At 40.9% G+C, this 27288-nt stretch overlaps 1 protein-coding gene across 1 annotated transcript in view; it reads right to left on the bottom strand.

Moving 5' to 3' along the window:
• Window positions 1-26703, bottom strand: part of LOC128815054 (gamma-aminobutyric acid type B receptor subunit 2-like) — a 38764-nt gene extending 12061 nt beyond the window's left edge. The window contains exon 1 of the mRNA XM_053991452.1: window positions 26280-26703. Coding sequence (XP_053847427.1) covers window positions 26280-26588 — 309 coding nt within the window. The 5' untranslated portion in view covers window positions 26589-26703. The remainder of the gene's footprint in view (window positions 1-26279) is intronic.
• Between the last annotated feature and the right edge of the window lie 585 nt (window positions 26704-27288).

The raw sequence follows: 27288 nt of genomic DNA, 5'->3' as shown, positions 1-27288 counted from the left end.
GTGTACTGACACTCAAGTACAACAAGCAATACCAAGAATCTATGTGGATATCCCTGTGAAGCCAGAAACTACTGTCTTGAGTTTCTACTTCTGATATCTGGGCCAATAAATATTTCATTCAAGTAAAATGCAAAAGTAAAACAAAGCTTGGGGTTTTTTTCTTTAGGGGAATTAAGTTGCCTAAGTTGTCATGAAATGTGATACTGGGATTGACCCCCTCTTTCAAATCAGATCCCAACTGTGCAAAGGCACATGCGGGCCTTAGACTAGGTTCATCCCCCATATCTAAATCCCTCCTATTAGACCTGTACTCATTTTTATGATGGATTACAACTCATATGTAATGTAGATGTATCACCAATTTATCTAATATCTGCATATAATATTGTATCCATGATTTTCCATTTCATTCATTATGCATTGCACTTTGATTTTAATGTATTTGCTTTTGTGATACATCTGCCCACTGAGTGGGAATTTTAATTGAAAACTAAGCTTGAACTCACTTAGAATATTTGAAATTTAGCATATCATTTTATGTTATCTTACCAAATTAATTACATATGATTACATATGTGTGATAAGACAGTCTGAACTATGGCTGAAGTACCACAGTGATGATAAATAGAAAATTGCTAAGTTTGGGAAAAGTGACTATGATTAGACTGCCAGAGGATCAGTGTTGGAACAGTCCTGTTTAACATTTTAATTTTTATATTGAAGACATAAACAACTGGTTAATTTGCTGAAAATTTGCTGATGTTATTAAGCTGGGTGCTATTGAGAATACTAATGAAGGCAAGGACCTTGGTTTAGAAATGTGTTTGGAAAATAACAAAAGAGATAAATTTTCAAAGATGTAAAAGCATTTATTAGCAAAAGCATCCTGCAAATTTAAAATATCACTAACAAAACCAATCTGAACACAGTTCTAGAAGAAACACTGGAAGCAGAAATTTAGATAAATGTGAATTCTACAGTGAAAGTAAAGAGAACACGTATTACGTAACACAGGCAACTGCTGGGAGGTAGCAGTCCCTGAGGCACAAAGATAGGTTGCCATTAGTGGGTTTACTTCTCAGAAGCTAAATGGATGGTCTGTCATGTAAAAACCTAGGTAGTATCCAGGTATTCCATTAGGACACAGACTTGAAAGTATTTCCTAAATTAAGACGATATTGGTTCATGAATAGGAAGGAGTGAAAAAACCTATAAATGCACAATTTTGCCATGCGGCTGATCAACAAGCTAGTGATCACCACGTACCTGAACAGCACAAACAACAAATTCCTTTCTATATGGCCAGAAGCATAGTGTGATTCATTTGACCAAACTTAGAGTTATCCTAAATATTATGGGTTATTATAGACAGTGGAAAGAAGCAGACTGCTATAGTACAGGATTCACTACATCCTAAAACATGCATGTAAATGTCTTGACTGTAAACGCTGACCAACTCAGACAAAGATATCTAAAAATAGGTGTAATGAATCAGACATCAACTTTGCATCCATCTTTACTTCTCAGTTCAGTTCAGCTTTGATGGGCTGTATCTATACATGTGCATCCTGGTTATGGATCGGGTCTTAAGTAGGGAACTCTGTAAGGCCAAACTAGCAGTACTTATATAAAACTAAGAATGAAAGCACTCTTAATAATGATCAAGGCAGAAAACCCCACAAGTTTAGTGCAAATAAAAAGTAATGGGGACTAGGAGAATAGTCTTAAGCCAAAGGAGGGTAGATTTAGATTAGATAGCAGGAAGAAATTCTGTACTGTAAGGGTGGTGAGCCACCCAAACAGGTTGACTAGAGAGGTGGATGCTGCGCCACTGGAATTGTTTGAGACCAGGTTGGATGGGGCTCTGAATCTAGTGAAAAGTGTCCCTGCCCATGGCAGGGAGGTTAGAACTAGATGATCTTAAGGTCCCTTCCAACCCAAACAATTCTATGATTCTAGGACTCTATGATTCTATTATTCTATGAATGGGAGCTTTAGAAATATCACAATACCTAATTTTATTAGCAGTTTTCTTGCAGAGATTGAAAGAAATTTCTATAAATGAAAAGAGCTCTTATACAGGGCAGCTGAAAAACGAAGCAAGCAAATAGTCATTCGGATTTTGTATTCATAGCTAGCCACAGTCCCACACCTTCTCCTTTAGTGTTACATAGCTACACATATTTACACATACAAGCTTTCAATGTAAACAAAGTCAAAGAACAAAACATCTGTTGTATTGTTTTCTGCTGAGAGAAATGCATATTTATATAAACAGTGTTCTGTAAATAAAGATTAACAATCTTGCAATGATATGTGAAACATTGTAAAATTTTAAAATATCCTCCATTTCTCATGCTGAGTTTTTGTCATCAAGGGGATGGGTTTCAAACTTATTTTAATCAGAAAAGGTCATACTGTGGCTTTGTCTATCAAGAATATTCAGATTGAGACAATTGTAGTCTAAATTCCTTATATTTTATGGGTATATTATTTTATGATAGATACAGCCTGTATCTCAGCATTATGTGAAGACAGAAGACTAACTGTGCGCTGACAACTCAAGGACACAGCAAAATTTCTAGAGACACTTCTACCTTCGTATGTGATTTTTACATAAGTAGGGCTCTTCCTGTATCAGATGTGTATCCCACTTGTTTTTTGGTCCTCCACAAGTCAGTAGGAACAGAAGAGTCAATTGCTACAGGAGCCATGCTTCTACAATGGGAGGTTAAAACAGGAGTCAAGTAGGGGAATGGAGAATGGTGATACTCCTCTGTTCTCTCTCCAGAAAGCTAATTTGATGAATGGTGTAACTCCTGAAAATTCTGCCTTGCAGCAAGAAAATAAAAGCATTTCCTCTGTTTATCACAGCCAATAGAAAGTGGTGAGATGAACATGATCCACAATCAATATACAGAGATCACACTGTGATCTTAAATCTAACAGAGACCATTATATATTACAACTGAAATACAAAATCAGCAAGGTTTAACCAGAAACAGCATATGAAATTGCCTATTGGTACAACTTTGCAAAAAAAAATGCAGTAAATTCTTTTCACCCTTGGATGACTCTTAATAAAAATTGCACATCTTTCAAAAAGATAAATTACAGTTCTGAGGGAGGCTGGTGAACTTGCTTCAGGAATCTCTTGATGGATAGAGTAACTGGTCCATGGAAGGCTAATGAAGTTAAGATGACCATATTTTGTAAATTAATCTACTGCTAGCTTTTTGACCTTGTTAGGCCAGCCAACAGTAACAACAAAAACTAGGCAACAAGAAGTAGAAGTTCTTGTTATAAGCATCTCCTAAGACTGCTACCACCATGATGATCACTGCCAAGTTTAAAACCATTGCTGATGTACCAATATCTACATGCAAGCATCCCTTTCAAGGCAAACACTTTTTTTGCATTTCATTTATCTAGTTTTCTCTGCTCTTTGGTATGTAGATTGTGCTACAAAGGAGAGGTTTTCTGGTATTTCTACCAGTTCCTCCCATGATTTACCATACAGAAAGTTCTTTGCATGGCCTCTTAATAACTAGATCTTAGTCCCAGGGATAAAATCTGGCACTTCACCTGGCTCTAAAACATGTCTGTATTATAGCACCACTTTGATTGCAGCTACCAGCACACCAAAGTAAAGAGAAACAACCCTCTTGACTTTTATATCTTCCCGCTGTATTTGTACCCACACCACAAGTTATATGTCTTACTTTATTAATACTGGCTTTCAGGTTTTGGGGAGAGAAGCTTACACTGAGGTCAATTACTTTGTCTTTGGCTGTGGATTCTGTCCATGCAGACTTAAAGATCAGATCTTCTCAAGGCACCTTTACCTGTCAGTTTCATTAAAACTGTCCTTTGTGTAAATGAGAATTGGATCAAGAGGATTTTTCCTATTGTTATACAAGTAGCTATATTATTGCTTTGATCAATAAGGTTTAAATAATTTAATACATATCACATAAATATTATAAATCAATTCCATCTGTCTGTCAGATCTTCATGTGTGTTTTCTTATGTATCAAGAAATTCTTGTTTCTATTAGTTTTCTTTTTCAGAAAAAGGACATAATTTGGAACAAAATGGTAAATGAAATTTAATGTCCCTGCCTTCTTAGTAAAATAAACAAATACTTATTGGGAGATAATTTAATCACAAAACTGAGAAAATAATCAGAAAAACCTCATGGTTTTCCTTAAATGATGGATTTAACATAGTTTTCAGAAAATCTTCAATTCCAGCCTGAAATCTATTAAATACACTTGGTAAAGTACTGTAGAAATACTGGATCCACTCAGCAACAAGAAGCAAATTCCTAACAAAGATGCAAATAAAAATTCATTTCTATCTTCTTCCTGTTGCTAAATACCTCTGGAGTTAACATTCCTCACTACAGCTTCAAGCCCCACTTCTTCAAATACAGCACTCTGATCACATTTGTGTCTCTAAATTCCTTGTGGTTTAGCTGGTACTAAGCCATGCACTCCTAAAGGATTCCCGTGCTTGGAAGTTGCTCATAAGACATTGGGGTGACATTTTTCCTGATCCTTCTTGTTTTAAAACCCTGTGAAACGCCTACTTCCTCTTCACAACATTTCATCGGCCCCCTGTTGATGACTCCTTTCTCTTGGATCGCTGCCTCTCTCCTCACTGTGGGCAGATGAGAAATCACAGAGCACCCGGAGTCAGTGGTCATGGCAGGAGAGAGGAGCTCTGGAGCAGCAGTGATGTGAGCCAAGACAGAGCATATGCTGAGAGCAAAGCGACCCCAGCAGTGAAACAAGGGAAACGAGGGTAAGAGCCACAAATGGAGGAAATGGGCAGCAGGACTGAGTTCTTTCACTCTGATGGACATAGAAGGTCTGGAGAATAATAGAATTTGGTATGAACACCCTCAGAAAACAGTGCTACATTCCTGGTTTTTTTAAAAAAATTCAGATTACTTCTCTATGTTTAACATATTTGCTATGCATCTCCATCAAACAAGAAAATGTTTCTAATGGTATGGCATCAGCTGGTATCAGAGAAGTGAATAGATGGTCCCTGAAGGTAAAAGACATTTTTAGATTGCCCATGTAAAAAAAAAAAAAAAAAAAAAAAAAAAAAAAAAAAAAAAAGAAGAAGAAGAAGAAAATTCAATTGTGATGTAAAACCAAAATGTCTAATCCTTCAGTGGAACTACTCAAATCAATCAAGTGGTCTTACCACCTCCTACTTTGAAACAAACCCTGGTTTACTTCTCCTGTGCTAGTTGTTCAGCAGGTCACCATTCCCAGAGCACTTTGTGAAGCTACCACACTTTAACCGAGCTACAAATGATCCAGAACTTAACAACAGCCTTTCTGGGGTCTTTTAATTATTTGCCTTCACAAGGCCCCTGCACTGCTTTATCACTGCTTTACAGTGAAAGCTAAGGAAATTGCAAGATGTGTCTGAGAATGACAGCAGAGTGGAGATATCATTGCTGGCATTTCTTTAGAGACTGACTGCACAACTGACAAATCAAGATCAAACAAATTGCTCCAAAAGCAACACTATTCACCAGAGACTTGGATTCACTCAAACATAATACACGGAGCATAAAACCATGGAGTTGATCTAAACAAAGCATACTTAAATGCACTAACTTTTCCAGAATATGATTGTTCTGCTGGATCTCCTTTTTTACTTTCAAATTGAAAAGGAGGCATTATATGAAACTTTCACAATAAAGATCAGAAAACATGTATGTGTAGAATTTCACAGAAGGAGAATATCCATGAGGAGATATGAGCAGGGAGGTGCAGAACAGAATCAAGTGATTTCTGAAGTTTTGCAAGTGGTTTTCACACTATTAGGAACAGAAAATCCTAAACATTGGATTTCGCCATGAAAAAGAATACAGAAAATAATTGAACAATAAGTGATGGGAATGTTTCATCTTCATAAAAACAATCATTCTTATTTTGATTTTTTTAAATGTTGAATTTAATGTGGAATATAGAGGAAAACACTGCCACCTAAATTGAAACTAATTTTGAAAAGAAAATACAAGAGCATGCAATTTCAAAAATTATGTCAAGAATATCTAAACTATCCTTCCTTGGTTTTTGAAATTAAGGTGTGGTGATAATAATGTGGTTTCCCAGTATCTGTGATATAGAAAGAAACTGTGCTCTGCATGAATAGCTCTCCTCACAATTTTCTCCTTATACAGATCAGAGAGCAGGACATGTACCCCAGCATTGTAACGTTTCATCAATGAAAAAGCCTTAACTGGTGAGTCCCTCCCCAGGCACAGCCCCACGGCTCGTGGCAGCAGAAGCCCATCCTCAGCTCAGGGGAGGGACAGCCTGCGTGTCCACAGGGTTGGCCCAGAGGAGCTTCCTGGTGTGCACTCCTGGCCACTGTGCCGCCACCACCCTGCTTGCCCACACACCACAGGACACTGCTGACCTGTTTTTCCAGCTTTTCTGGCTAGGTGTGAGAGACCAAAGAAGAGTATTTTGTAACCAATAAAGATGAAGTGGGGATGGTGGGAAGTGAGCTCTCTGGACCTTCTGCTCAAACCCCCGGAGAGCCAGAGGTGATGGAAATGCACTGTTATTACAGGGTTTTACATTAAAATTCCCCCAGACACCTAGGGAATTCTTTAGCTGACGTAATACAGACCTCCACATAGGAGACATCTGCATCTACACTAGCCAGCTGAGGCTCCCTTTATACTTCACCAAAAAAAAGAGGCTTTCTCTAGTATACAATTCTTTTTATCTTAAAAATAGTCACCTAAAATAGGGTAGATTAATTTTTCCATATAAAAGTGCCTAGTGCTTGATGGCACAAGAACACTGGCACACTAGCTGAAGGGAGATATCCCCAGCCCACATTTCCAAACCCAGGTCAGATGAAGCCCAGAGCCCATCTGCCTTGGACATGCCTGGGAACATCCCCAGCTTCACAGTGCCGAATCCCTCTCCTGCCCTGTCAGCCCTCATTGGATTCATCAACCAACCCCTCTGCTCAAATTCCTTATGGCTCAGAAGCAGTAACAGGAAAACAAAAATGTCAAGCCCAAGTAGTTTTTTCTCACACCAGACGTCTGCATGTGCAGCACTCCTATGGGTAAGGTGCATTAAACACAGCAGTTTCAAAGGCCTGAAATAAATGAAAGGTGACACTAAGAAGATAGAGTAAAAAGACAGAATTACATCAATGAATAAAGACTGAGTCTTTTGGGGCCAAAAGTTAAGAAAAGCTACATGTCTTTCCACTATATGAGAAGTAGCTCAAATAACATTTAAAAAGGGTTAACATAAGGCAACTGTGCACCCTTTGTACAATTCTGAACCCCTGCTGCACTAGAAAGTGAAACATTAGAATAAAACTGAAACTGGATACCTTTCATGACAGTTTAAAAACTGTTTATAAGGAATTTAGCCAGGCTTATCATCATTTTTTCTTAAGTATATTATTTGGAAAACAAAGAGATATTGCCAGGAATCATAATTAAGAGGTTTTTGGGTTGAAAAATACAGACAACATAACACTTTTCTTCCCGTTTTTCAGTTAGACTTTTCCAATAATAAAGATAGTGATATGACAATTTAGGAAAGCTAAAATTATCATTTTGACATGTATTTTATTGTTCACATTTTTCATGCCTAAAATACTGTACTGAGAAACTGCATTTTCTGAGAGGCAAAATAAAATATCTTGTTTGTGTGAAAGTTAGATGTCAAGAACTGATTTACTAAGTACATGGTATTTTAATAACTTCCTAGGTTACCAATTTACAGAAGTTTTCAAACTCTCAAGTCTACAAAATGGGATGCTTTTGTTTTCTATGCCTGTCTTGGCAAACTGTTTCATGAAGCATCCCAGGATGCAGGAATGTGCAAGGTGGAGTTACACATCATATGCAACAAGTTGCACGCACAAAAACCAGGAGATGTTTTGTTTTATTTAAAGAATAATACTGGTGATGTATCCTAACGACACTGCAAAATGCCTGTGCTTTTAGGTGATTAATATACATGTACACCCCAAAACCAGTGTAATGCTTCAGTTTATTGCATCTTAAGCCTGAAGCAGATGTGTTTCTTATTTAGGTAGGTTAAGTAAACCAGTATGCCTTGAAATTTTCATTTTAGAAATAATTTGCCTATCAATGTCACTTTCAGTGACAGTTCCACTGCTGGGTTTTAGGGGGTTTGGGCGGGAGGAGGGGGGTGGTTTGAATTTATTTCATAGAAACAAAAATCTTTAAATCAGCTGACACACAGCTATCATGTTGTTGTGTCATTCCATTACAAAGGAATCAGTTTACTAACAAAGAAAAGACAACCAGCTTTTAAGTCAGACTGGGATACGTTGTAGCATTCCTGTCAGAAATTATACACATTAGGATAGACTCAGCCAAGTGTCAACTAGCAATCTGAGTGCAAATCAGCACTACTTAGAAAATCCCAGTGGTACACTCTATTTGTTTGCTCAGACCATGCCCTAATTACAGCACATAAAACTTTCCTGTTAACACCACTGCTAATAAAGCCCTGGGTTCACATCCCTTTAACTGGCTACTAACTCAGAAAACTAGGTAAGAATAGAAAAATAACGTTGAAGAACCAACATATTGCTCTTTGCACAACAGTAAAACTATTTTTAGACTTACTTAAGCCTGTAAGAATCCACCAGCCTGATCACCCTGAGGACAGCATAGAAGGAGAGACTCCAGATGTCAGCCATACGGTGAAAGACAGAAATAAAGTGATACACAGACAGCTCAATTATACCTGGCTGCCCACCCCCATGGGTGAAAATCTCAAGGGCATTATTTCCCCTACTGCACTAAAAAGCTGCTCCATGGCTGGATTCACAAATCTGCACAAGGCAGCTTTTCTGCCTTCCCGCATTCTTTGTCCAACCTTTCAAGGATTTGAGCTCTCCACACAACCCAGGTTCAGCCCTCCTTCAGTTAGAGGCAGGAAACACACCTTCCCAAGCTTCCACTGCTTGAGGTGGCTGGCATAGAGAGATCTATCAGTCCTGTTAACACTGTCCTTCTGGTATAAATAAATAAACACTGCAGACATAGATGTAACATTTGATGGATAAGCAGCCATTTACTGAACTACGAGCTCATTTTCATTTGCTTGCTTTTCATTCTTAGTGAATATTTAACCTTTTTTTTTTTTATGTGAAAGTGCTACATCATGAGTTTTCAAGGGAGTCCCACTTAAAAGGAATTGACAACACAGTAATAAGGAAATGCACATTTAATCATGGGAGACCTGAGAGACATCAGTCAAAAAGAGCACTCCATTCTCAGCTCAGTGCCAAAGCCACCAAGTTATAAAGTACTTTGCCAAAGAAAGTTTGCCAAAGGCTCCTGATTGAAACAGCTTCACTTAATACAGAGAATTCAGACATGTCTTGCAAGAATGCTCCCCTTGCCTCTTGATTACCACTCATATTCTGGAGTAGTGACAGCTTAATTAGTTGAAATAAAACAGTAGCAAAGCTAAAAACTGAACACCCTGCACAAAACGTCCTACCTTTGGGCAGGACAGTGCTCCCTCCTGGGCAGCAGGGAATGTTCAAAACTTCAGGGGCTCATGACAGAGCACAACTCTCCTCCCCTTGCTCATTAATGAAGCAAAACTGTTTCCAAGCCATGTGCATCATCATATATTGGGAGTCACAATTTCTTTCCATTTTTTATTCCAGCAAAAGCGACTCAAGTACTTTTAGATGTAACTTTTCTCTCTTCTTAGTGAACGATGCCCAAAAGTGGATTATCTGTCCCCCTCATGGCAGATCTTGCATCCAAGAGTCAAGTATCCATATTTTCTACTTGAAAGGAAGCTAATCCAAAGGTTGTATAAGGTCATATATGGCAAGTCTAGGCTAACAGCATTACAAAAACAGAATCAGCTCTCTTGCATTCATACTGTCCCTGACAAACAATTAAATACAAGGACCTCTGCAGTGTGTCTATAATCAGTACTTAAAACTCAAGAGTACTCAAGAGTATTCTCAGAATCAGGAAGAAAAATCAGAAATTTTAAAGATCCACATTCTATTAATCTCTTACAAGTCACCATGGCATGTCTTCCTGCTCATGCAGAAGCAGGAAGAGAAAGGCAGTGATCTATGTCTTTTGCCAGGAGTTATTTTAAAAATATAATTATAGATTACTTCAATATTTTAATTCAAATTGAGAGGTCAGTGCAACAGAGCTGAGGTTCTGTAATTCAAATCTACTGAATATTTATGTGGGGAAAAATATTTTAGAGCTGCTCCTTGAACTGGAAACTATGTAAACACAATTAACAAATAAATATCCACCTCCACCAAACTGCCTATAGCCCAACCAAAACACTGAATCTGAGCAAATAAAAGTAGGTTTTAATTGCTGTCCACTTAAACTCATATCCACACTTTCCACTTATTTAAGCTGAAATGTAACGAAATGTTACCCTTTGTACATGAGAAACTGAGAAATACATTTTTTTCAGGATTGCATATCTATAATTACATATCCAATAGGAACATACAGACAAATAAAACAGTGAATTGTATCAAAAGTAATTTACAAGACAGGTGATTTTTTAATAAGAACATGCAGTTGATGCATTTGTGCTCCATTATTAAACTTGGAGGCAATCTTCAAGTAATTTTATAGCATATGGGATCATATTTGTAATATATTAAGCACTTCAAAAATTATACATAAGTACTTATGAACCAAATACACTATTAAAACTACACTCTAATTTCTCCCTTGGCTAATTTTCTAGAGTTTCCAAAGAAGACATATAATACCTTCTTCCCATTATATAATGCAGCACAACTGTTATTGGTGTAATAATGTCAAATTTTAGTAACTTCATCATAACAGTACATTCCATGTTTAAAAATTTATAGATAAGCAAACCTGTTGAGACACACTACTTTGCAACTTCAAAATATTAAGCAGCCTGTAAGTGTGTATGAGTCTGAGGGCATCTGCCCCACCACATGCCTCTGATGTGAGAAACAGAAATTCATATCAGTAACAAGCTCCTTAAGAATATGTTTATGGTCCCAGATCACCCTGATATGTGAGCTCCTCCTCTTAATTTAGTCACAATTCTTCTAGCCAGACTAAAAGACAGGCTTTAGAAATGGACTGCATTAATTTTTGTACAGAAGATGAAGAGATATCTTAATTCCAGAAGAAGCTTCTCTCATATCTGAAATGATTGCAAAACCAGATATCATCTCAATATATGCAGCTTCTCAGAACCCTCATCTCTCATATCAGCCTTTAATTTATTCTTAAACTGGTAAGCAAAGCTCTACACCATCACCCTGCTCTGAAAGCACAGCATGGGCTGCTCTCCTCAAGCAGAAGCAGGAAGAGAAGGGCAGTGATCTATAAAGCTGTCACCATGGAAAGCTGGAAGAGCAAGATGCAGAAGACAGTGCAGAAGAATAGAGTGACTCTGCAAGCCATGGATTTGGGAATCACTTCCTGGGTGCCTCAAACACTCCTCAAGAGCCGTAGGTGTTCGCCAATCCCCCTAATTCACACACTCTTTATTCCTGCTCCTAGCACCAGTAGGGCATGATTGCACTGCAAGATCCACATCACAGTCAAGTATCCACCCAAGAGCCCAAACATTGCTGGACAGCCACATTTGCTCTATTCCACAGAGCAGCGTTTGCCAGGAAGGGGTTCAGTCACAAGCACTCTGAAGTGTGCTCACAGAGGAGGTTCAAGCACGGCACAGCTCTATGCCTACGTCCATTTACCTGTGTGTCATGGAATGATACCTGGAGCTCATAGTTCTTCAGCATCCATCTATGCTTGTATAAATGTTTCAAGGCTAAATGGACCGCGGGCAACACATCTGCTGTTAGGTTTTTCTGATCAATCAGGCAGCTGCTGGGTAAAAGCCCAAGAAGAGAGAGGCGAGTCCGATTCAGCTCCTCAGAGCACCTAATTATTAGTAACACAAACAGAATCAGAGTGTCTAGTTTCCAGCTCCAGAAAACCATCTTTTTGGTGCTTTTTTTCTTTTTCTTTCTCTTCCCCAGCAGTCCACATCCTTGAAGAGAAGGCCTTAGATACCCTGGTTGCCTGACATTTTGCAGCTTTCCTTTGTTTCGGTCAGCTGTGTCCCTTTAAGAAAGCAGCTAATTGTTATTAAAGGATAAAGACCTCTCTACGACTGGCTTTTCCAATTTGGACAGTAATCCAGCTCACAGCAGTGCTGTGAATCAATACTTCACAAGAATAATCTCTAGGCAAATTGCTCTGCCAAGTCTAATTTTAAACATGTGTCATTTTAAACATTCTGTAGGAGAAATATTCAACCATAGGTGACAAATCAATACAAGAATTCATATGATTCCTTTGAAAATAGATATTCTAGGGGTTGAACAAAGTGGTTGCATACTGAACTCATATTTGAGTTTCATACAGCAACTTATATGCCATTGGGTCAGAAGATTGCTTCAGTTTGTTTTATCTTGCACAAACACATTTTCTATTGGCTTCATACATGTCAAACTGAGAATATGAAGTCTTGCATATTGATAATATTTTATATACTTCTAGTGCAAAAGCTGCATCAGCTCGAAGCTCCACATCCTCTTGCTGGTTCTACTTTTTGTCAGAAACCCCATGCTTTCCTTAAAATCAGCGGTAGTAGTGAGAAAATTCAGCATTCAGGCCTGCTCCTCCCATCTACAGGCACATAGCATTTGACAGGCATTTCACATATTGTTGTAGCTAGCTAAGTCATTTCAACACACTATTTTCAGTTTCCCAAGTAATATGCCAGGCTACGAAACGGAACGGATGCTGTACACGCAGAAATGCAGAGGAAATAGTAACGCTGGAGAAAATCTTGCCCGCTGCTAATCAAAACTCAGCATGGTGAGAAGGGATTATACACAGCATCACCACACCATAGAAGAACCTGCACCTCTGCCCCCCAGGACTCGCAGCCGACCTCACCCCTCAGACAAGCAGCATCTCCCCTGCCCCTTTTGCAGCAGCAGTGCCACTGTTCTAGTGAAGGCAGCCACCCGGGTGACCCTTCTCCTCCATTCAAGCAGTCATCTCTCCCCATCCACAGGAAGCCCCCCACATCTATTGGAAAGCTGTCATAGGCAAGGGAAGGAAACACAAAGGTCAAGCCTAGGGGCATGGAGAGGAAGGAAATCTGGGAGATGCTTGCTTCTCTGAGTAGAAAAAAGCTCTGATTTTCAGCATGTCTCATTATATATGCAGCTGAAAAGCAAATTGCTTCACCACCTTGTGGAAATTCAAGGTTTCAAAAGAATTCCCTGTGCCAAGCTGGGATGGAAACCCAAAACCTCAAAGGTTTTCATGACTCAATAATCTGAAAGGAAAACAAATGGAAAGGCCCATAAGCAGAAGGTTAATTTGGTATAAATCAAATTTGAAATTATATGTTCAGAGCTTGGCAATTTATTTTGTGAATGGCTGACATTAAAAAAAAAAAAAAGGAAGCATTGGTTTGCTGCAGAAAGTAAGGGTAGCCTGTCTAATTTCAATTTTAAAAACACGGCGTTACAGGTCAACAAATTATTCTGAGACTGACATGCAACTAAGAAGTTTTTACAGAAAGTCTCCACATAAATTCTAGTTATAAACATTGTAATTTATAATTACAATATATATGTCACATGATATGAGGGCATGGAAATAAATAGATAAATGAATAAAACAAGCAAAATAGAAATGTATAAATGCACAAAAAACGTCTACCCTGGGCCCAGCAAATAGCTCCAAGCAGGAGATACACTCAATTAAGCACTAACTATCCACAGTGACCCTTACACACCTGTACAACTGGGTGGACAAGAAAAGAGCCCAATGCATTCTTATATACAAACACAAGGTGAAATAGAAATACCTTTGCTTACGGTGGAGAAAAAACCTTGCATAACCTTTGATTTTATTTTTTTTCATCACCATTGCCCATAATCAGAATGCAGCAAGTGTGGGGAAGGAGATACTGGCTTTCTTCCTGGCTATGACCAGATCAAATGCAGTTAGATCAAAATTTATTATGGATATTTCCTAGACCAAGAAATTTAATACATTGTCTGGGCACAACATGAAGTAGGAAGCACACTCTCATAGCACAGTCTGCATAGCAACAATTAAACACAATGGCTTAATAGGTATTTTCCATTCCTAAGCCTTATGATTCTATAATGTGATCGCTGAAAACATATTTTTAAAACATTTTTTTAACTTAAGATGAAACTCTTCCCTAAGCAGACGGCCAGTATAGGCCAAGATGTTGCTTAAATCCCATTTAATACCTTTCTTAGAGGCTTAAATGGGATTTTGCTGGTGAATAGACCTTGGACCAGCCTTTCTTACCAGCATTATTTCAGCATTGACTACAGTAATGAAGAGGAGAAGAAAGCAGGCATTCATGCTGCCAAACCTCAGCAGATAAGGTGCTCTGAACTGCTCTTCTTCCTCTCCCCAGATCTTCTCACCAGCTAAGTGAGGACACAGGCCTCCATTGAAGTCTTAGCTTTGGCTCATAGGTAGGTAACAAAAAAGGTGGTTTGACTATCCAGTACCCTCTTTAGCATTTAAAAAGGCACAAATCTGCCACCACACCTCACTGAACCCCTGTTGCTTAGCCAGCGCCTTTAAATTCATAACAGGGCAATGGCGAATCAGAGGCTATGAGATAATTTTCAGCACCATATGTGTGGACACACATTTAAGGAAGCATCACCTTATTCTATAGATCCATGACCAGCTTCAACCTAGACCAGTCTTTTTCTCTTCTGGTGCTACTTCTGTGTGCCCTCAGCATTTAACCCATGCCTAGAAAAGGAGCAAACAAGATTATGAACTACAGCAGCCTCCTGTCACTCGTGTCCTGAAAATCTGCTTCCTGACAGAAACATTTAACTGTCTAACCAGACAACTGTTTCTTATATTGTATTTTTATTGCTAACTAATCCTGTAAAACCTGCATCAAAACATGCCTGTGTGTTTTCATTTTTATGAATAAAATAGCTATATTTGCCATGCTCATGATTGATCATACAGGTATAATCTTCATTTTCAGAATAGCGTCTCCTGAGGCTTATTACCTACAAAAGCAGATAACTAAACCTCTGTTTCACGTTTGAAGATAGAGTCTTTCAAGTGAGTTTGCCCAACACCCTCAAAATTTACTACTAAAATATAACAATTGGGAAATTTTAAGATGATAAATCAACTCACTGTATCTTACATCCACTTCTCAAATGTGAAGCATTTGAAATAGCATTTGAAACTTGATTTCAGTGTCAGAAAAAGAAGGCCATTTGACTTTAAACACTACCTTCCACACTGTTTTGGGGAGTTTTACCAAAGGTCAATCACTGTTGTTCAGTACATTAAAGTAGCTTTTGCAAGATTTAGCTGAAAACCTTAGGACAGAGCTGGTGACCAGATGACTCACTGTTGGCATCTCCTTTGTGAGTTCCACACAAACTGAGTAATATTCAGACAGGGAAACTGTGGGAGGAAATTGTGCTCCCTCATAGAAGCACAGTCTCTGGGAACTTAAAAATAGAAAAAACCCCAAACACCTGGCATAAATGTGTTTCCACAGCCAACACTTTCCAAAGGCAAAAGGAGGAATCTTTTCAGTGTTGTCCTCCTTGCCACATTATCCTCAAATTTTATAGCATTTAAAATTCAGTTCTCAGTCCCCTGATAAGTATTTCTGAACTGTAAATCACTTAAACAGTTATTAGTTCATGTAAAAGCTTGATTATAGACTGTATTAACTGTGTTAAAGACTGGCTATATATTTAAGCTATATGTCACCTCACACCTCCCACACACAGCTTCCTCCCCCTTGAGTAACACCCATTAACATTTATAGGATGTTCTAATCCCAGCCTCACATGTTAGTTTTTTTCAAAGCAGGTTATCATTCACCCCTTCTTGTCCCACGTGTCTCTGCTCTCATTGCTTAATCGCTCAGTGTAATTAGAGTGCAGACCACTCACATATCCTAGGAAACCTTGGTAATGTATCAGAAACCAATACAATTCTTGTGGAAGGCAACTCCTGTTCTGACACTGAGACCAAGCTTCTACCTACTGCCAAGAGCAGCTTCACTGTCAAGATACTACTATCTGCTGTAACATGTCCCAGCTTTTTGAGTAACTGCTATTCAGATACAATTATTTACTTCCCATAGCCCCATCCAAATGCACAGGCTATCTATGTCACAGAATTCACAGAATTCACAGAATGACTAGGCTAGAAGAGACTTTCAAGATCATCATGGAATGAAAATGAAAATGATATTTTCATTTGAAATGAAAATTTTGTTTTGCCTCAAACCCTAATGTCTCACTCCTTGGGTGTAGGATGAAAATCGCTCTGCCTCCTTTCCCTCTTTCCCACCAGTGCAACACAAAGATCAAATTAATTTCCTCCATTCTGAACAGAAGGCTTGAAGAAAAGAGATAAAATTACTAGTATATACAGCAACGGTGAGATTATTCCTGAAGTGATAGATGAAATTCTCATGGCAGCACTTTACGAATGAAAATGACAAACTGCAAAAGATTGAGAAGAAAGACACAAGAATGCGTAAAACACTGAGGAAAAAAAACCAAAATCAGCAATTCTTTCTATCTAGTTTAATGTTCAGAGGTGGCCTAATCTGTAACTTGTTCTATAGTGGATGAAAAAATGATTTCTAATAATACCAAATTTTTGAGCAGTTAAGGAAAACACACTTTCTACCCTTCGGTAAACCATCCCCTTTTAACGAAATAACCTTTGTTAGACCTGGTTAAAAAAAGATGCTTGCTACTGTAGCTACAGTAAGGGCTTCTGCTGACATTGAGATAACGCCTCCTGATACCCACCAGTGACATAATCGTGCCAGCCATACAGACCTGCCTTGAGTAACAAGGCCCTAGGGACATAGTGCTCCCACCAGGTCACTCCTTTTGTTTACTTCATACAAGCTGTTGTTTTTGCCAAGGTCAAACACACCATTTTCAAATATGTCTTCATTATAAAAATGACTATTTTTTTATTGTTTTTTAAAAATACTGTACCTTGCATATTTCTCAACTACAACATCCTTGAGATGTGATAATTTAATTTAAAAAGATATTTAATACTGCCATGGATCCTGAAAGGATTTCTATCCCAAAGGCTGAATGAAATCAGCATTTTATTCCACCAGGCAATTTGAAACTGTAAAGCAAGTAACGATGAGTGCCTTTGTTCTTAATTAAAAGTGGCAATTCTAGGTCTCCTCCTCATAGAAGCGCTGCATTTTCATAGGTGGGCTGGCTTTCTAAAGTGCTGAGCATTCAGCAATTCCCACTGTTGTTGACAGAAAATGCAAATCACTCTGTGCTTTTTGGAAAGCAAATCTTTAGTTCAGGGACCTAACTAGAAACTCTCAAAAAAAAAAAAAAAAAAAAAAAAAAAAAAAAAAAAAAAGCGATGTGGAATGTGGAGCTGATACTATTAGCATGCTCCACAGCAAAAAATGAGGAGCAGAGGGGAGCTTGGCTAAGTTTAAAGATGCAAAACTTTTTGTATCACTTTATATACAGGCAGCTATTGGAACTTAATTTATTTTGCTACATCACACAAAGTCTTGCCACCACTAGCACATCCCTCCAGATTAGATTCTCACCAACAACATGGAATTTTGTCCTGCCTATAATTTTTAGAAAAAGTGGATGGGGAAGTGGATGGCTTTCTCTCTTGATCAACCTCCTGTAAATTATTAATAATTTGGGCTTGCCAAATTCACAGGAGAAAATAGAAAGCAAAACCCAAGGTGCTTCTACAGAATTTTAAAATTATATGGAAGACCCCACAGAAAAACAGAGCTTAATTTTTAGACCATATGTGTATACTAAAATATACCTACACAGTGCTGGTAAGATAAACATGAGTGCACATCTGAATGACAATGCTTGAAAAATGTTATGTGTTGTATTTTATACCACACTAAGTGTTAGTCTATCAAAAATTGTCCCTTCATATAAAGATAATAAAGAAAGAGATTTATTCTTTACTAGAAAACCACTTAATTCCCTGTGAAAACAGGAGCAGTAAACAGTGGAAAGGAAGTTAATTAGCATCCCAAAAGGGGCCTCTTACTACTTCTCCCTGGAGGTTTTGGATGTAAAATGGTTACTTAGACACCTATTGTGTGTATGAATCTTCACATAATTCTGTAGTTCAATGAAGCTGCAGCAGAAACTGAGGCCTAGCCTAGCTAAATGGTGAATTAGAATATATAACTACTTTAAGGACATAAAAGTTTCAAAAAATAGATTCTTTTAGATATATGTGGTGGTGATTAGTTGATAAATAAAATAAAAGAGATTATGGAAACAACTTAATCAGACAGACACGATGAGTTCCTCTAATGGGGACTATGGCAAAAAGGGTCTTACGAAAAAGGTGGGGGTAAAGAAGAAGAAAATCAGTTCAGCCAAGAATTCAAAAAAGGTTCTGCAGAGCCATCTACTCAGTGACAGACCACATGAGCCTGGCAGACACAGCTTGCAAAGAAGCAAGCATACAAGGTTTTCACATAAAGTCTGTGACAAATTGACAAAGTGAAGAAGTTTTCTGATTCCATCAGGATCCAATCCACCAGAGTCCTTCATACAAGGGAAGGATCCCCTAGACAGCCATAAAAGTCAGAAAGCCTTGATCTCCCTCTTTTGCTGGTGATGTCCCGAGTCTGTAGCTGGTAAGGTATTGGATGGAGGGAGGTGTATGTAGAAAAAAATTGGAGCTGCTCCCCTCACAGCTTCAGTGGCTGCAAGGTCAGCAGAGTTTAAGCTGGAAATAACAAGTAAATCACAGAGAAGAATTGTCCAGGGACAATGATTTTGGGGGATCCTTAAGGCAAGACAGAAAGGTTTTCTGAAGTACATATTCTAGTTTGCAGCAGAGTGGGCAGAAATTCCCAGCTGAAATACATGGTCTGTGTTGTAAAACGTGGATAATCCTAATGGTCCTCTGATCTTAGAACTCATTAATTATTTAAGGAAAGTACCATGGCCATAGTAGGAAACCAAAGTTTTCTAATCCTATCACTCAAAGTCATGATGTTCACTTTAAAGCAATTAGTCCATTATCTGGGCCTTCATCTCTCAGAAACCTCAGTAATAACAATTTGGACATCCCAGCTGAATTAGCCCCCATATTTTTAATTCTTTGTGAGTATAGATTTTCAGGCAGAAGGTGGATATTTGTCTTTAATTTGTTAGCTTTTCTCTTCACATTTGAGAAAACTTGTTGGAAAAATACTATGGATAAAATTGTCAGAAATAAAGGCAGATGATAATGAAAAATTAATGGCATAGAAATTGAGCATCAATCACTGTTAGAAATGAGATTACATGGCTATTCCATCACTAAGGGAAAAAATGAAATTAAAAAAAAGTGTTTGCCAGTAAGTATGTTCCATTTCCACTCAGCAGGCCGTATCAAGCAGTCTCCAAATCCAGCAGATCTTACCCCCAGCAAAAGCCTTTGCAATCAGAGAAATCCCTGCTTAGCAAAGAAGGCATTCCCTGAGTGTCAGTAGCATGGCAAGGGGAAACACAGGGTGAATGTATTCCACCTGTTTTTAGGGGCATTGCCTTCTTTAAGTCACAGCAATGATGTAGCTGAATGAGCTCGCTTTAGGAGTCAGGCTACTGGGCCATTAACTCTGGAGCCCAAGAACCATGAAAGTACTGAAAGTCTCATTTCTACTTCAGCTAGACCCACAAATCAGAGTGCATCTGGCTGCTGAAAAGTTCGAGGCTCTGTTGCTGCTTTAGTTCCAAGACTCCTAGTACTAAAATAAATTTGGAAAATTGTGATGTATGTGCACTGCACCATCTCAGTTTGGAATCCCACAGTCTAAAATAGGCTTCCTGGGATATATGGGGCTGCTGCGTATTAACAGATATCTCAACAAGACTGAGTCATAACTGTGCTTACTGATCTCGGTACACATCTCTGCCAACGCCAGCTGCCCCAAAAATTATCCAAGTCAAAAGGAATCATGAGGGGTTTTCCTCTGTTAACTTTCACCACTTGATTCCTTGAGCCAGACCTCTGCATGCAATGGTTCAACCCTTCTAAGGAAAAGTATCTCCTCTCCTATCATAGCAATGGTATCTACTTGAGTTTTGTTTGGTTTCCAGATTCTACAGTTTGCTCAAAGGCATTATTCTTCTGCCTTATGCCATGAAAATGTCCATAAAGCAATGAAATTGAAAGCAGGAACAAAGCTTGATATGCGCACGTATCATCATATTCAGATTATTAATGTAAGGTGGTGTTTTGCAGCCTTGACATGCAATGCTACTCATGATGTCATTCTAGTTACATGTATTTAATTAAAACAATATAAATAGCATATCAACAACTTTCTTTGTGAATGCTATCATTAAATCTCTCTCATCTAGCTCCTTCCTCTCTGTTTTCCTCTTGCAAATATTTTCTTCACAGTTATCATCAGGATATTAAACCCCATCTTTTCCACAGACTTCAGTAATTAAATCTGGCTGATAACCATGTAAGAGGACAGGGCCTTTCTACTCTTTCTTCAAATGCAAATAGATACTATTTCCTAGATTTATTCAAAAAAATAGTTTTTCCGTGCTGATGGAGCATGTTTGGCATTTGAATCTAAAGATTCCATAAGAGTGTGTTTTGCAGTATGCATAGGATAAGTTATACAAGAAATTGCAAGACATATGCCAGAAACTGGCTTTAATCTCTTTGCAGAGATATTTAGAGGATATACATTCTGCAGGTCTGGGATCCGCACCCAGAGGAGTGGGTGCAGTGAATACATGATTTCTCTCCTCTCCCCACCCACATCTCAACATCAGTGGAGAAGCCAGCATAGAATTAACATAAACACTTAACTTTTAGATTCTACCCTCCAAGTTTACAAAACTCTAAAGCAAAAGGAGGTTATGTTGTAAACGGAGTCATGTTACTCGGAAGTCAAAGGGGACACTGACTATTTAAAGAAGTACGTCCCTTCCAAGCAGAGTGTCGCCAGCAGAGCAGACAGTGACTGTCACCATACACGCAGCGTAGCGCATTTTAATGCCTCGCTCTCTGCAAATATCAGACAGCACAAGTACTCAGTAATATTTAAAAGTAAGAAATTACCCAACTACTTCAACATATGCCAGGCACATGCTCACCTGATGATACAAGAACAAATGTCTGCCAGCTCTGTCCGTACCCTCTTTCAGACCCTGACATCTCCTGTGTATTCAGCTGTTACCCTCAGATGACCACAACACAGCCTTACCTGTCCCACTGTGAGCACTCCAGAAATTAAAATAAGGCTCCAGACAATTTAGTGCTCAGAGCATTCAAAACCATGACAAGGCTCACCCCAGAGACCCCACTTGACTTTGGTACACCATCCTTCCTCTTGCAAATCCAGGGAGGGACTTGGATGATGTCTCCTAAGACAGACCAACACATCACATGCACTTCTTTAGGGGATAGGGGTGCCCCTGCTCAGCCCTGTTATGGTAATGGTGGAGTTTTTCAGACAGCAACCAGTAGCTGTTTGTCCGTCTCTGAGAACCACCTTGTGGAGCTCCAGTGGACAGACACCTTATTCTGTACCACTGACACAAACCTGCTCTCCTGTTTCCGGAATGTGTTTCCCATACTCAGCAAAAGTGAACAGTTCTCTTACTTCCACTTGCAGGAACAAGACATGAGTGAGTTTTGTTGACACCACTTATGACAGGACTTGCTGGAAGGAGCATCTTTATTTGGGGGCTCAGGGTGCTTTAAAACTTAGAACAGCTGGTAAGAATGACTCAGATGGGTGCACGGCCTTTCTTAAGCTTTGAGAGTTTTACTGAAAACATGCACTTTTTTAGTAAAAAAGAAGGAAACAAAGATAAAGTCTACACTTACTACACCTAGACTGTAATTTCTTGTCAGATAAATTAGGAAAGGCACTTTCTACTTAGTTACAGAATAGAAAAAGGCAAATATGTATAAAATATCAATAAGCTCACGTTTTCCTTCAGATTTTGTGGAGTCCTGTGCAATTTCCAGAGCTTATCCTTCTATGCCAACCCGCTATTTAAAGGTATTAGAATGTATTATTTCACAAAAATGAGATTATATCATGCTTACCACAAGGTGTTTGTCGTACTTAGAGAAAATTAAATAATCTCATCCCCCCAGTACAAATATTCTTTCCTCTTTGTGATAATATACCCACTTACTTCAGGAAGATTTTTTTAGCTTGTCAAGACTCACTTTGATTTTCAGAAACAAGTGCTTTCTTGACTATACATGTTTAGATTCAAAACAAACTCATACTGTCTGTGCACCACTTGCAGCACTGCTCCTACAAGAAATCAGAAAATCCAGTGCATATCTGAGGGAAGATGTCCAGATGCAGAAGGACAGATATCCATTAACTTCCCTTGCCTTCTTCCACCATGCCTCTTCCTCCAGTTACTATATGGTCAGTTTTTGCCTGATGCAAATCAAATACTTTTGAAATTTATAATAGGGTTCACTAGAATGATTAATTCCTGTATTTTAGGGTTATTCTGCTTTTTTCCTCCAACAGATGTGTGTCAGGGTGCTTAAGTTGAAATCATCTTTCCTAATTTATGTGTATCTTGAGTTGTATCTAGTGTTTATAGAGGTTTTTCTTTCATTATTTTGTGAAATATTTCTTTTCTTTTTCAACCAACTAAAGCTACAATCACAGGGATGGAAAAAAAAAAAGAACTATTGTATCATGATTGTTGATCTGAAGCCATAAACTATCAAGCACCCTTAACTTTTAGGACTTGGTCCAAGGGTCACTGGAATCAGTGCATTTACTGCCATTAATTTCAATGGGGTTTGGATGAGACTCCTTAGAGATCACTTTATACATTTTTGAGTTTCTAAAATAACACAATTATGAAATTTTGCCCAAGAGTCTCATCTAGAGAGATACTCCCACTCTCATCAAAATGAACAGCACAAAGTAAAGTCACTTAGACCAAAAATTCTGCAAATGCCTACATTTGAGCTTCGTTTTATTGGCTGAGTCTGCATAGGAATGCCCAAATAGATAAAGACATGCCCACGAAGTAGCAAAATAGACTGGATAAGGATCACACTCCGAGCACATTTAAAGATAAAAAATACCCATAACAGAAGCCTCTGCATTTTTTGTATGTGATGTAACCTGTGGTCATATTTCATAACGAAGATGTAATTCACACAATCTCGACTGAGTCATAAACTAAACGTTGTACTTAAGTGCTTAATTCAATTTAAATGCTTTGAAAAACACTAGAGCTGCTGCTCATATCCTCAAAGGTTAACGAGTTCAAGTGCTGACAAACAACAGTTGACCTTAGAAGGCACACTGCAGTTCTTCATATGGTGGGTCAGAAAGTAAAGGCATTATGATGCTTCCTTATACAAACCAGAACTATCAAGCCAGATAGAATATTCAGTTCAATCCTGACAGAATGAACCTGAATGCATAATAAAAAATTAAAAAACAATCTAGTCTGTTTATTTTCATTATTGTTTTTCATAAGCACTTAGTTAAAACATTATGGAAAATTACAATACAAGGATCAGACTGCAATGAGGGATTTTAGAGAGACACAAGGGAGAATACATGAGTTAGTAAATCACTGCCATACATTTCCTAAGCATTATAAATATACTACAATTATTTCTCAAGCTATTAAAAAATCCCATGTGTTCAAGGCTCTACATTCTTTCTTTCAAGAGCCAACAATGTCACAAGCACCACCTGTGAAGCCCTGAGAGGCAGAACTACTCCCTAGTCTCTGATTATGCAATGATAAGGATCCAGGCCCTTCAGGCATATCTATTTATTGGCAGCCTCAGAAAATAGGCTGAGAATCAAGTGGGCATGATGAGCCAGCTACCTTCCTGCTTATCATAAGTGCACCGAAGGAAAAGGGTAATGTCTGAACCGAGTGAAAAAGTTTGTGCTGCCATTAGGTATTTAATGGCTATTCCAGGCATTCGTCCATTCTTTTTGGGTGCAGTCAATCTAGCACTCTTTATGGACACTAACTTACTTACTTGTCACTATTAAACACACAATAATGACCCAACTTCACTCCAAACATATATGTTCACCTGACTTAGCATTCCATAATCATGCATTTATTAATTTCTTAAAAACATTCAAAGCAACACAGCAAGCTGGCAACACGACCCTGATTTCTTATGTCCCTGGAGTACTAAACAGTAAAAACGCAATTTTAAAGAAACTGATACTCATTCCAGAACAAACAGGGTAATTTTTTTCCTGAATATTTTTATAACTACCTAGTTCAGAACCCAAAATCGCTGTGAAGAACATCACAATATTTTGACTGCAATAAAGTGCAGCACTTTCTAGATTAAGATATTGCTATATGAAGAAGGGACATCCTGCCTAGGCTTCTCTAATTCCTATGCCTATTTTGTAATAATTCTATCCAAGGGAAAAACTAATATAGAATAACATAATGAAAACAGGATTAGGAGACCTGTGATTTTTGCCTGACATGCATCTCACTTTATGAGACAGGTAATACCATTCAGAAAATCCCCCATAATTCTTTTCATTACAATTGCAGAATTCCCTGAGATTCATTTTTTTAAGGAAACAAGCAGCTACTCTAGGTTGATCTTGCCTGTATTCCCTGGCAGTATCTAGTCTTGTTCACACAACACAACAGGATGGCAGCCTGCTCCTTCCTAAGTGACATCTTCAGCAGTATTGCCCTCCATGCATTTCTGCTCAGTGCTGGGTTTTTTGTTGTTGTTTTGTTTTTGGTGGGGTTTTTTTTTTTTGGTTTGTTTGTTTGGTTTTTTTTTTTTTTTTGTTGGTTTTTTTTTTTTTTTTTTAACACTATGACAAATTTATGTCAATAAAAAGCAGCCACTCTGGAAGGAGAGGCCTTTGTTAGCCATTTCAGGGACGGAAACACTGTCACGAAGCAGTACAGCCTGTCGTTGCTGCTCTCAGCTTGTTCCCCCCGGACCCTGAGAACCTAAAGGGAGCAGACAGGGGCTTCCTTAAATTACAGCCGGCAAGATTTTCAGCAGTCACTTGCTTTACCGGGGGTTGTCTTGGAAGCGAACCCCGGCCGCCAGCATTAGACAAGAAGCGACTGCCATCTTCAGGGGAGCCCCGGTACCGGACCCGCGCGTATCCTCCGCAAACACCCAGGTACTGAAGTTGTGACAAAAACCAAAGGCAGCTGTGGGCGGGCGGTAGTGGCAACCAGCTCGACAAAGCCCTCGCCTCGCTCCCTGCCTCTCTCTCCCAGGTAAAGGGAGCGTGTTTCCTCGCTCAGCAGGGCTCCCCGTTCTCCCAGCCCTGAGGGCCGGTCGCTGGCAGCGCTCCGGAACGGGGGCAGGCATCCCGCCGCGCTGGCAGCGCTCCGCGGGGACCGGCACTGCAAATTTAGTTCTTTCCGAGAAGCGAGCGCCTCCGCGCCCCGCCGCCGCCGCCTGCCCGCCATGCACCCCCGGACGAGCGCTCAGCCGCTCCCGCCGGAGGGCAGGGACGGGAGGAATCTCAGCGAACCCCTGCGACAGCCTCCCCCCCTTCTCCTCTAGCTACGGCTGCGATCGCTGCCCTCCGCGTCCCGTCGCCGCATGGGATAAGCCGGGCTGGCAGCGTGAGCCCGTTGGCGGAGCGGGGGAGCGGAGCGCCCGGTGTGCATCTGTTGCTGAGCGGGTGGCGGCTGGCAGAGGGATGCGGCCGCGGCTTCGCTGGGCGAGGCAGCTTCCCTCCCACCGGTGTACGTGCGTGCCAAGGGCAGCGGATCCCAGCCACCGCCACCGCCAAGAACCTCCACCGTCCGGGCACCCGTCCGGGCCCACCCCCGCGCTGCAGGCGACTCCCGGACAGGGGCGCTCCTGGGGCGGCGGGGTGAGCCCCAGCTGCCGGGGCAGCCGCTCCTGATTATACCGGGCGGGCAGGATACGACCCGCCGGCTCCACGTCCTCCCCCTCCGCCGCCGGTCCCTGCACATCTGCCGGCAGCCTGCGGGGCCGGGCGGGCAAGGCGGCTCGGAGGCGGCGCGCACGGCCCCCGCCGGCAGCCGCAGCCCCGGCCCGGGCGTCCGCGCTGCCCTTGCGCCCCTGCACCCGCAGCGCCCCGGGACTGGGCGGCGGCGCCTCCCCCTGCGCCCGGCGGCACGGGGCCCGCGGCGGTCCCTACCTCCGTGTCGTAGACCCGCAGGTCCAGGGAATAGGGGTTGAGCAGGGACTCGTTGCGGATCTGATCCATGGCCAGATACACGGCGGGTAGCACTCCCTGGGTGATCCTGCTCTCCTCCTCGGACTGGTTGACCGGCATCAAGCCCATGATGGAGATCGGCGTGGTGGCGTTGGGGGGCAGCCCGGCCGCCCCCCGGGAGCTGCCCCGCGACCAGCCCCAGCCCGGCGGCGCCCAGCCCAGGCACAGGAGCAGCAGTAGCATGGCAGGGTTGGAGGTGGCAGCGGCCGGTCTCCGCGGAGAGGGATGCATGCTGCTGGATGGGGAGGAGGAGGAGGAGGACTGAGGGTGGGGGAACGGGTTGAGCGGCGGAAGAGAGCCGAGCCCCTCTCAGTCTGGGCGCATCCCCCGGCGGCAGAAGCCAAGGCGGGGGGAAAGATCTGCCTCTCTCCGCTTCCTCGGGAGCCTCGGGGTCTCCTCTCTCTTCCCCCCCCCCCTCCCCTCCCCTGGCAATAATCCTTCTGGCAATGGCGCCTACTCCTTCCCAGGTCTGCCAGCTGCAACCACCAGGAGCAATAAATAAATAAATAACCACCACCACGCACACACAGACACTCTCCCCACCACCCTCCTCCGCTCTCCCCGGCGGCACAGCAAGGGAGCGGGACCTGCCTCTGCCTCCCCGGCAGCTCTCCCCCCTCTCCGCTCAGGGAGGGACAGCACCTCTCAGGCGCGGGGGGGGGAGCCGAGAAGCCCTCATTGAACACTTCCTTCCTTCCCCCTCCTCCTCCTCCTCCTCCAAAAGGGTGAAAAGGGAAAAAAAAAAGGGATGCTCCGGCAGAAAACGCTGAAGAGGAAAAAGCCCCCCCGCCTCTAGAGCCGGGGAGGCGGAGAAGGGGAGCGGTGCCGAGCCGGGCGGGGGTGCTAATGCCGCATTCCGCGGGAGCCGGGGCAGCCCCCGCCGCGGGCGCGAGGTGCCACCTGCGCCCTTCCTGCGGGTCGGGCAAAGCCG

This window comes from Vidua macroura, chromosome 1, assembly GCF_024509145.1.
Source record: "Vidua macroura isolate BioBank_ID:100142 chromosome 1, ASM2450914v1, whole genome shotgun sequence".
Lineage (NCBI taxonomy): Eukaryota > Metazoa > Chordata > Aves > Passeriformes > Viduidae > Vidua > Vidua macroura.
Note: the sequence above shows the minus strand (reverse complement) of the source record. Positions and strands in the feature narration are given on the sequence as shown.